General features: G+C 33.1%; 1 protein-coding gene across 1 annotated transcript; it reads right to left on the bottom strand.

Moving 5' to 3' along the window:
- Window positions 1-260: 260 nt before the first annotated feature.
- LOC145053024 (ubiquinol oxidase 3, mitochondrial-like) lies at window positions 261-2029 on the bottom strand. Its single transcript, XM_079000980.1, has 4 exons — window positions 1652-2029; window positions 1356-1484; window positions 583-1071; window positions 261-462 (listed from the first exon to the last, which is right to left on the bottom strand). Exons 1-4 carry the CDS (start codon window positions 1967-1969, stop codon window positions 403-405), a joined length of 996 nt encoding a protein of 331 aa, XP_078857106.1. The 5' UTR covers window positions 1970-2029; the 3' UTR covers window positions 261-402.
- Window positions 2030-12528: the final 10499 nt, after the last annotated feature.

Raw genomic sequence — 12528 nt, 5'->3', positions numbered from 1 at the left:
AAGAAGCAAAGGGGGGTGGTGTTCCTACGTCGTTTCCATCCCGGACCCAATAGTGTAAGCCTCGTTTTTGTTTTTTCCTTATTATGTTTTCTATTTATGAAGTGTTGTATGAATTGAAAATGTTTTTTTTTCTTAGTTGAAGGAACCATGTAACCAATTTATCCTTATGTGTAAATAAAAGTGATGTTAAGTATATTAATCACACACATTATCAATATGCTAAGTTGAACATAATATTGAATTACCAACATCATTAATAATTTATATCCAAAAACATAATTTATATGCAGTAGAAAATACAGTTTTTTAATTAAAAATTCAATTTCTAAATCTGGATTTATAACCCCGACCACTACATTCAATTTATCGATTATATTAAACAACTTGTGTAGATCGCTATCTTTAGTGATACCCAATTGGCGCTGGATACTCCTTCAGTTCATGTCCTTGACATTGAATATCCTGAAAAAAAAAACAATATTATTAAAAGATTAACTATAATTTGAATTGTTTTAATTACAAATAGAGAATAATATCGACATATTTTCCTATAATGATTGCATGCATGCAAGACATACGTACCGATGCGTAATGGTTAAGATCACGATGATGTGCTTCGTCTGCTCGTATAACCCTCACTACATCTTTCAATGTCGAATTTTGCGGCAAGCACCAATAATCAATAGCAATGGCTGGTGCTGGAATATCCTTCATTACTCCCTTCTCCAAATCATTCAAGAAGTCAGTATACGAATTCACTGCCTCCTCCTCAAGGTAGCCGGTGATCCTATGAGCAAGCTTTGGTGATGCCAAATACGCTAAGAAGTATGCATTAAAGAACACTCCTTGCACTGCAAAAACTAGGGCTCTTTCATGCCATTTTGGTTCATATACATCAATGAATGTCATGAGATGCATTCGCTCGTTTTCTGCTTCTTCTAATAGGGCTTTGATCCATCCACCACTTTGCTCAAATCTACGTAATGATTTTGTGTGCAACAACATTCCTCCAACCATTCCAGGCACTGCAGCCACCGTTTCAAGTAGAACCGCATGGTGTATATGTTTTTTCTGTAAAAAATTGAAATTGTCACAAGTTACACAAAAAAAATTGTTGCTATAAGTATCATTGAAATTTTCATAATTTTAACATGTTTTAGGTCAAATATGATGTGTGGGTTTTTGGTTTTGAATTAATAAAAATAAAGAAAAACAATTCAATAAGAAAAATATTTGGAAATTTAAGTACTTACTTTAAGTAAATTATCTTTTATTTATTTATTTATTTTTCTTTCCATTTTATTTTTCAAATGTTTTTTAAGTATTATTTACCTATATTATACATATGCATATACCTGAAAATAGAAATGGGTGGGATACTTGAGTGCTTGAACTATCCAAAACGCGATCTTATCATTCCATGTGACTGGTTTGTGGTGTTTCGCGACATCAATCGATGTATCCGCTTGATAAGCTTCCCATGGCTGTTACATTAAAAAAAATTATTGTTAGTTTGTCTACTCACATGTATAAAAAATAAATTTCTAAATATACTTTAAGAACTCTTGGTGTTTTTTTTTATACACTACCATTATTGTGGGGCCACACATATACATTTAGTCTGTAAAACTATCATGGGACGACTACTTACCCGAAAACAATTCCATTTCCAAGCTGACCCGTCGGCTTTGGTGAGCGATGGTGGTGCGACGCCCCAATAGCTTGAGATCGCTTTTGTATTAGTGTTCTCTTTTTTGTCCATGCCAGATTCAGAAGAAGCATGTGTGCTCCAATTACGAACATGCATGTTTAAAACCCTAGTAATTCCGACAGTGGTTCCATTTGGAATCCTAGAGGATTCGGCGATGATGGAATGTGTAAAACTTGTTGTGGAGAATAAACGGGGTCCCAGTTGCTTTAAAAGCATGTGAGACATCTTTGTTGTCATAACAATATTGTTTCGGTTCATATCAAAAGTAAGAGAAAGAAAGAAAGTATTATTTGAAAATTGGTGATTTGTTGGTGTAGGAGGTGGGATGAAATTAGGGTTTTATATTGTATGGATGAAGTTGACATAATCCAGGAAATAGCAAAGAAAGGTCAACAAAATGAATGTGCTTAATTATGAGCAGTCGTTGGTCAATATATATATTGTTAGCTAGTTTGACACGTACATTGGAAAATATTTAGAGAAATGTTGTTTTGAATTATTCTTTTATTTGAATCAACATATTCACATGATATACTATATATCGTTCGTTGTTAAATGACTATAGTAACAATGAGGAAATATTTACAATAACATACGATTTAATTAATATATAATTTAATAAAGACTTTAACAGTGTTGTTTAATTAACAATGAGAAAACAAAGATTCATAATAACTCAAGATCCAACTTATTAATTTTAAATAATATATAACTTTCACATAACAAAAATATTTATAAGAAAAAAAAAACAAAATAAACACTTTCCAAAATTTATACATGGAATATACGTTATAGAAGTTACTTTCGTGTCGTACTTGACTTTGATCTTGGGTCCTAGTGTTCGACATGTGATCATTGCCTTTTCGTGTAACCGAGAATCTTCCACCCCCGCCAACTACTTTGGAAACCTTTTCAAACTTTTTCTTATAAACTATCTTCGGACTTTTTCTTAATAAAAATAACATCTTTATATTCATTTATGTATTAAATTAAAGAGATAATTTGGTCTATATTTTTATAAACCTTTATAATTACTTATTTTAATGAGAACTTATATATTTAAACATTAAAAAAATATCATTAAATTAGATTATAATTAAATTACTACAATACGCACTTTCAATCCTACCTATAATCAATCTCCTCCTTATTCACGATTTGATTTTTTGCGGCTTTATGTTTTTCAAATAGATTAGCAAGCCTGGTGATTGCATATTTCTTATCAATTTCTAAATAATATATTCTATCTCATACAATTGATTTATAAGACTTGCAATTATTCTGGTCTAAACAGTTTTATTCTTCATGTTCCTCTTTTTTTTCAACTAAAACAAAAATCATGGAAAACTAATTTCAATATGGGTCTCAATATTTTGTAACGATTTACGAACTAAATAGGTCGAAAATATGGAAAAAGAAAATATTGTAATATTACAAGTTGATTATTTTTTAATAAATAAAATCAATTGAAACATAGTGTTTTTATTTTTTGATATATTAAATATTATATATATATATATATATATATATATATATATATATATATATATATATATAATTTGGAATTTAATAAGCATATAGACATAATTATGAAAGTATATAAGGATATAAATGAAAATTTTAAATTAATTTAGGAAAAATTTCATGTATATATCTTTACAAACATTAATAATTACATATATATCATTTCAAAGTTCATAATTACTTATATATCCTTCTTAACCTATTAAACTATTATTTATATCCAACCTTATAATTTAATAAGATATAAGTCAATTTAATATCAAAAATATATTTAGAAATAAAAAATACATATAAAGTTACCAAAATACCATTTGTAAATTAAATCCAAAGTTTAACTTTATTTTCTTTTGCTAGGAATTGTTAATCAAAATAAACCCCCTCAATTGATCCTTAGTTATTCATGTTCATTGAGAACCACCGACAAAACCAAGTTCAGTCTCCCCCTCCTTTTTTCTTCTGGTCTCCCTCCTCCTTATTCCCTATTAGAGCAGTGGCGGAGCTTGAAGTTTTGATTTGGACTAATTAAAGAAGAAAAAATAGGGGAGGGGGGCACAGCCCCCCTGGCCCTACATAACCTCCACCACTGTCTTAGAGCATTTCCAATCTACTCCCATTTTCCATTTTTTTCTCACATTTTCCCCCATTCTTCTCCAATTCTCTCTCATTTATTCCCCCATTTTAGGGGATCTGAATAGTATTACACAAAATATGGTGTTATACTATTCATTTATCCCAAAATAGGGATAAACTTTCTGTTGTCGGGTTTAGGTCCTTTATTTATATATTTATATATTTCTAGTTTATTTTTATCTACTAACTATAATTTAAATGTAATATTTAATATTTATAATATTTTGTTATATATTAAATTATATTAATTAATTATAAATATAAAGTTTGTTTTTTGTTCATTAAATTCATATAAAAAGTTAAATACATATTGAGAATTTGAAAAACAATAACGTACTTTACAAAAGCTTATAAGTATGTTATAAATATAATCTTATTTATTTAATATTATCATAATGAAAAAAAATATAGATTATATGTTTGTTAAAACCAAATAAGTAGAATGGGTGTGTTTGACAATCTTATTAAGTTAGAGAATGGTATATACTAGGAGTATACTTTTTGGGATAAAAATGAAGTAGGGTTGGAGATGAAATACTATTTAGTCAATTTTTACCCCATTTTTGAGTGAGAAGTAGAAGTGGGTTGGAGATGGTCTTAGCGCTCTACCGACTACCACCATCGGTAAGCCACAACGTTGCCATTCATGCTCTGCAACTTTAAAAAAAGTGCATTGACCACTCCCGACTATTCTGACCTAGTTAGGTTCACCCTCCCCCCATTCAAAAGCCGAACATTCGATGGTAGAATGCTAAGAGTAGAAGCCCTCGAGTCCCGACAAACCACTCAAGCTTACACTCAAAAGCCAAGGGAACATGATTTCTGCATCAGCCCTCGAGTTCATACCCTTTAATGATAACATCAACTTCAACAAGGTTCAATTTAGTTATCTCTTCTTGTAGTGTAGCCATAATTTTATTTAATTTTGGGTTTTTGAAACTCTAAGCTGTAAACGAAAACCACCGTTGTGCACTGCACTATTAAGGTTTGTGCTCACTAGTCAAAATCCTTTTGGCTGAATTTCAATTTCTTTTATTCTATCATTTTACAAATTTGAAGCTTATTGTATCAGTTTTGGCTGTATAACTATGTACAAGATGGAAATCCAAATTATAAAAATATTGGAAAAACATTATTGAAGTTTTAGTTGATTAACCAAAGATCAGACTTCTCTTGCACCCTATTTTCTGGCAGATTATCATAGGTTTTAGCTTATAGATTATTATTCAAATGTAATAAACAGTCGAGTACTTGGCTTTGGTATTGAGTAGTTTCAACTTTCAACTTATTAAAGTGTGCTTGTATCTTGTTTCATGGTATTCAATGTCTATTTTAATACATAATATTGATTGATGATGTTGCATATTTTCTAATCTTAATTTCCTTATCTTCACATGACTGACCAAGTTTTTCTTGCAAATTTGTTTTACACACCAACTATTCGACTATTTCTCTAGTCAAGTCAAGATTTTCTTTTTCTTGAGATCTAATAATTACGCCATTGTTTTAGCAATCTGAAAGAATTTCTCATTTTCTTATTTTTTGTCCTTTCGTACTCGTTGGAAGAAGTGTTGTAAGAATTGTCATTGTTGTAAAGGAAAAAATAAGACGTTGTATACACAACAATGGTAAATTAGGTCAATTATAATTGTTTCTTTTTTATTAATATGATGCATGATGAGGTTGATGGTTCAAATGAATACACTCAATTTCAACATAGCTCCCTTAACACTGCTGCATAATTTATTAAAGATTTAAAGAACATTGATATTATCTTTCATATGGAGATATTTCTTATGAAAATGGATACCTCTCTCGGTAGGATCAAATCACTTCCCAAGTTGAGCCAAATGCTTCTACCTTATACGATACCAAGGTATCTCATAAGTAGAGTGCTATTATCGAAACACCACTACAAATAGATTGCTATTTATACCCAAAATCTTAGCAAGAAAAAGCCAAGAAAAAGTTTTTTTATTTCAAATGACGATGCTAAGAATTTGGTGTTGTTGATGTTCTTTTGTCAAAGTAGAGTGCTATTTTTTAAGATTAGTCTTTTTCTACCTAGTTTTGGTGAATTTTCTTTATATTCATCTAAGTTGTGTATATTTTTATTTTCTATATTGTAACATTCCCAACATCCTGCTATTTTTTTATGTTTAATGCGTTCTAGCAATTCAGAAAAAATAAAAGTTTGTTATTATTTCATAATTTACCGAGGCGATAATAATCTGGTAACATGTCTATAGTTTAGCATGCGGTTGAAAATGTTTACAAAAACGGTCCATGTGGCTGAAAAAGCTTATAGAAATGGTCCTTGTGGCGTAAATTCATTACAGAATCAGTCCCCATGGCAGACAATGTTTACAAAAATAGTCCATTTTGCTGAAAATGCTTACAAAATGGTCCTCGTGGTAGAAATGCATTATAGAATCAGTCCCTATGGCAGAAAGTGTTTACAGAAATAGTCCTTGTGGCAAAACATGCTTATAGAAATTGTCCTTGTGTTAGAAATGCATTACAGAATCGGTCCCTATGGCAGACAATGTTTACAGAAAAATTCCTTGTGGCTAAAAATGCTTACATAAATGGCCCCCATGGTAGAAATGCATTATAGAATCAGTCCATGTGGCGTATAATGTTCACAAAAATAGCCTATGTGGCTGAAAATGCTTACGAAAATGGTCCTCAAGGCATAAATTCAGTATGGTATCACTCCATGTGGCAGACAATGCTTACATAAATGGTCCCTGTGGCTAAAATTGCTTACAGAAATGGTCCCTGTGGCAGAAATTCATTACAGAATTAGTCCGTATGGTAGAAATTCGTTAAAGAAATAGTCCATGTAGAAAACAATGTTTAGAGAAGAAAAAACGAGATTACAGTTAATAAAACCCAAAACTACTCAAACATATAACCAAAATTAATTAAAATGGTAATAAATATACTTGTGATGAGAAAAACAAACTTGACTAGTGAAAAAGACATAATGAAGCAGATGTGATGAAGAAGACCCAAACTACAGTCGATGTACGATTAAGAAGAATCATGCTGTCAAGTATGATAAGGAGAATCATGTTGCCAAGATAATCATAGTTAACCATGATTTTAATTCAATCTTTTATTTTCAAAATGTTATTTTGGTAACTTTATATTTTCTTTTGATATTTAACTATATTTTTTGATATTAAGTTGACTTATATCTAATTAAATTGTAAGATTATATATATATATATATATATATATATATATATATATATATGTATATATATATATATAAGAGTTTAATAGGTTAAGAAAGATATATAAGTAATTATAAACTTTGAAAGGATATATACGCAATTCTTAATGTTTTCAAGAATATATATGAAATTTTCCCAATAAATTATGTTAAATTCTTTATTAAAAGAGTTTAATTGGTTTATGATGGTTGTGTTTGAAAACAGGCGGGTGAGCACCATTAGTTAGAGATCATATAAAGGGTGAAGAGGGTGTTGGTCGCAGTGTGCTTGTTCCTGATTTGAGGGTGGTGGATTATAGAGGTGTAAATATGGTGGTAGTAGAAAGAGGATGTGATTTTGTGGGTGTCCTGCTAAGGTGCTGGCTGGTTCAATGATATTGTTCTGTAGAGGGAGGCAGGTGTAACACCCATTTTCCAAGATTGATTGATCTAGGTTATTAAAGAGTCAAATGTTTGACAGTATTTGGAAGCGAAAGGAACTACCTTGGATGCAACTGGATGAGAATGGGAGTGTTTGGATTCAAAAGGAAGTACCTCGGATCATATTGGATGTGAATAAGAGTGCTTGGATGTGAAAGTAAGTACCTCGAATGTGATTAGATGCGAACGAGAGTGATTGGATGTAAAACGATTATTCAGATGTAAACGAGGGTACCTATTACGATGGGTGTTCTGATGTGAACCCATGGTGGCTATTTTGAAAATAGAGAGTACGTTGGGTGTAAATAGTTCATACGCATGGTGTAGCATGGGAATTGGAATGCAAGAATTTAATGGGTCATGATGTGCATACCTGGAGTAAGCATGGCAGAGAGCCGCATCATTCAAACCCTAATTTTTAGGGTTTAGACCCTATTTAAAGGAGCATAATTCATTAAGGTCTACCTTATCTTCAACCTCCACGTCCCAAAGCAGTCATTTCAAAACCCTAGCCACATTTGTAAGAGTTTAAGGCCTTAGTATGGTTCTTGTGTGTTCTTGAGGAGAAGGATTCCATTATAGAGCATTTGAGGAGCTTCAAGCTTTGTAGATCTAGAACTTTCATATCTCTAGCAACCTCCATAAGATATAAACTTCCGAACTTGTTAAATAGTTCATTAGATCTTGCCAGTTCTTGAGTTTTATGCCTTTTGGTCCCATAATCTTGGTATATATAAGTTTGTCTTACTCTAGGACAAATGAGCTATCCTTTTCCATGTTTTTGATTTTTTGTAGTCATAAAAATGTGATATTGGTCCCTTTCTCCCATTAATGAAAAAGTTATGAAGCTTAGGTTTTGGGTAGCGAGTTAGGGTTTGGAGCACTTCCTAGCCATGCAAAGTCATCAAGTTGGAAACTTTATGATTAAGGAGGTTATTTGAGGATTGGATATGAGGTTATATGTTTTGATGATTTTGGGTTACTCTGATTCATGATAATGACTTTTGGAAACATGTTTTGTAAAACTTATGAATTTTTGTATGGCTTTTAAAAATGAAAATTTTGCCTTGATTTTTGGGATGTTACATGTTGGTATCATAGCCTTGGTTTGAGAGAATTGGATGAACATTCGTGTGAATCCATAATCAAACTATGGATCTGTAAAGTTTCCAAATTATTTTCAAAAGTAACCAAAGAAGAATACGATGTGTACGATCAGTCGGTGTCACACCCCAAAACCAGAAACGGCGGAAACGTTCTGGGCGGAGGACGTCATGTACAGTATCAAAACAATGAATAGTAGTAAACAAGAAACAAAATCATCCATTATATTAAGAATATAATTTTAATACAAGTGTTCTGATATGTCTAATAGACACTAAAGTATAAATGAAAATGAAAGACGAGTCTTGAACGAGCTCCATCTTCTCTAAACCTTGCATCGGTACTTGTCTACAATTGACATGAGGATACAAGTTATTTTGAAAGAGAGTATAAGCTTTAAAGCTGGTAAGATCATAAGTATTTTAGTGTTTGAATTTGTAAGAAAGTATTTGTATGTATGTGAAGTGTAAGTATGTAAAAGTTTTGAAACTCCTAGAAAACCCTATGTTTCCTACTAAAAGTAGCCTTCTACTAAGGCATCTAGTATCTGTGTGTGTCTCTTTTAATAGTGTGTATTTTCCCAAATCTGACTATCATTAACCAAAAATATAGTTTCTACATTACTGTGCATCGTGTGAATGTTCACGAAGTTAATGTAATGGGAAAATGAAATATTATTATAGGTTAGTATCAAATAACTACAACCGTACTAACTACCTTAAATCTATTGGAATTTAAAGTACCATGTGATCGGCCTGTATTCTGCTACCGAATCTAGTAAAACAACGATGTAAGACACCGTAAGAAATGACATTTGGCACCCATAGACTTGGAAGTCCTACTGTAGCGAGCAGCAAGGTGTAGGATAGTCAATCCAGTATAGATCTATACGCAAAATCATACGCTCCCCAATTAGAGAGATTCTGGATACAAAAACGGCCATGGCAGGTAGTGCCATGCCCCGTTTAATGGCTCACATAACTGCATGAATGTACATGTAAAGAATGTGCTAGCTATATTGTATGTTCTCCCTCTGTCTAGCCTGTATGTATTGTAATGTTCTGCGTGTACTAGCTGTAATGTGCGTTCTCTCTCTATCTAGCAAGTATTGAAATGTACTGTGTGTACTAGCTGTAATGTGTGTTCTCTCCCTATTTAGCAAGTATTGGAATGTACTGTGTGTACTAGCTGTAATGTGTGTTCCCTCTCTATCTAGCAAGTATTGACTCATGAATGAACTGACTCATTGTATGATTCTTCGTTCTAGTAATAGTATTAATAACTTCCTAAACTACGCCTATCGTAGTTTACCAGTAATATGACCTGTACATATGAACATGAACGTATACCCTTGCTACCCAATGGTATTGAATTGACTGATAGAACTTTTATGTCTATATATGTATACATAATATATAACTAATATTTAGACGGCCTTCGGATGGCTAACCGATGCCCTAAAGCCACATCCCAACGAGGAAAAGGAGATAAAGCGAGCTAGACTTCCTAAGCCCTTTAAACATTACTTATATAAATATACATACATAGGCCTGCATTTGACAATATAAAATTATAAAAGAAGTTTTGTAAAACCTTTTAAAGTTTAACAACTAAGAAAAGATGACTTGATGTCAGATTGTAAAACAATTTGAAAGCAGTTTGTTTGATATGAACAGTGTAAAGTATAAAGAAAACCTTTGTTTTGAAACACAATTGTAACAGGGTTTAAAAAGATACATTCAGTATGCAAGATAGTTTAACAAAGAGTTTTAAACGAGTAAAAATGTTTTGGAAAACCATTTGAAGTAATCTGTTTGGTAAAACAGCTAAAAGAGTAGTAAATCCATTTGTATGCTACTTATTAATCACATGTGATTGATCTAATAACTAGCATGATTCAACTTGTATCCGCCCCCATAAAAGCATTCAAAAACATTTAAAAGGTCAATTTAAGGGGTATGAACTCACCTGTAGTGAGTGGTTTGGATGAACGGACTGTATAGGATGCTAGATGTCAAGTGAAGACTTATACGCCCTCTATGATCCTAATTAACATATAATATCACATATATGTAACCAATTAGCCTTTAAAAAAGTAAATAACAAAGTTAAAACATCCTAAGGCATGTTAAACACCTTATATAAGTGTTACGAGTCCTAAAGATTACATCTCAGGGCTGCAGGACCTTGCTACTGTGTTTAGGGTTCAAGGGTAAACTCCCTTGGAGTTTACGATTTTGTGACCATAACCCTATGGGTTTACAGTCATAAACACATGAGTTTACGGTCGGAAACTTATGTTCTTTTTAACATTTGATGCTTTGAAACTCTACAAGCCATAAGAAGCAATTCTACTTGAGGCATAAGTCCATGGAAGTGTTTGTGGCAACAAATCACTCATATGTGTAGTTTACGGCCCATGGACCACTATTCCATGTGTTTACGGTCGTAAACACATATGATCTAAGGTATTTTGATGTTTTCAAGTCCTAAACACATCAAGGAAGGGGTCTAAACTAGTTTCCAAAGCTCGAGAAAGGACTAGGGCCACTTTGGCACACTTTTTAGGGTCTACGGTCGAAGAACATCTTGGACCGTAAACACCTTTGATCTTCACTTTCATGGGTGATTTCTTGATGTATGGAAGTATAAAAAGCTCTATGATACTCTAGGATAGAAGTACTTACAAGGTAGAAGCTTGAAATGAGCCAAAAGTCCAAGAACACTAGTGTGTGTTCTTGGTGTTCTTGGTGAAACTTGAAGATTGAACCTTTTGGAATGATTTCATGGATAGAAGTGTGTTAAAACACTAGATTAAGTGATATACTAACTTAAAAGGGCTAGAAACACTTACTAGATTGAAGATCTTGAGAAATCTTTGGATGACACTTGAGAGAAAAGCTAGTTTGGATCTTGAGATTTGGAAAAAGTGTAAATAATGACTAAGTGTCACTTATATACCCCTTTCCCTAGGGTTTACAACCGTAATCTCCTTGTTTAGGCCGTAACCTCTAATCTTTTGATGTGTCGGGACTTTATTGTTGCACAATAAACCCTAGAGCATCCTCTCTCCTGATATCTCCTAAAGTGCTAATCTTTAAAAACTCAAACTTATTCCAAAAAGCTTGAAAATTAGCAGCAACAGTTCTGGTATCTATTGAAGTGAAGGGTTGTACAGAATAGAACTTTCGGGTTGTCACGTCATCCCCCCGTTAGAAGGAATTTCGTCCCGAAATTAGAATTTAGATAAAGGAAGTAAGCATGAATAATCGAGCCAAAAAGTGGGGATACTTCCTGATCGATTGCTTCTCGCGCTCCCAAGTGAATTCAGGTCCTTGGTTGGCATTCCAGCGAACCTTCACTAAAGGGAAGCGGCTATGAATCATTCGCATGACCTCTCGGTCCATGGTAACTATGGTTCTACCACGCAGATGAGGCTCTTGTGGAACTCGATCTCTTCGAGTGGAATTTCAAGAGTCTCGTCGGATCGATACTTTTTCAAGTTCAAGATGTGGAGGGTAGAATGTATGTTACTAAGCTCGCAGGGTAGATTGAGTTTGTGAGATACAGGGCCGATTCTAGCAAGAATCTCGAAGGTCCTAACTATCTTGAATTTAGCTTTCCACGCTTTACGAAGTGTATTAAGCCTTCCCTGAGTGAGACTTCCAAAAGAAATTGGTCTCTCACCTGGAGTTCCAAGCGTTTCTCCTTCTTGCTTCTCTTCCCAGTCGAGGGTCGCTCCCTTCTGGGTCAAAGTCGTAACAGGTTTCGTAATTTGCGAGTAGTTCTAGATGAACTACGACAGTAGGTCTGTGGGACCTAGAATTTGGCGAATTCACGTCGGCTCCTTCAGTGCTGACAAATTCTCAACGGTTTTGATAAATTGGAAGGGTCCTCA

The sequence above is a fragment of the Lactuca serriola genome, chromosome 5, assembly GCF_051521515.1.
Source record: "Lactuca serriola cultivar US96UC23 chromosome 5, Lser_US96UC23_V15, whole genome shotgun sequence".
Classification (NCBI taxonomy): domain Eukaryota; kingdom Viridiplantae; phylum Streptophyta; class Magnoliopsida; order Asterales; family Asteraceae; genus Lactuca; species Lactuca serriola.
The sequence above is the reverse complement of the archived record's forward strand: the minus strand, read 5'-3'. Positions and strand labels throughout refer to the sequence as shown.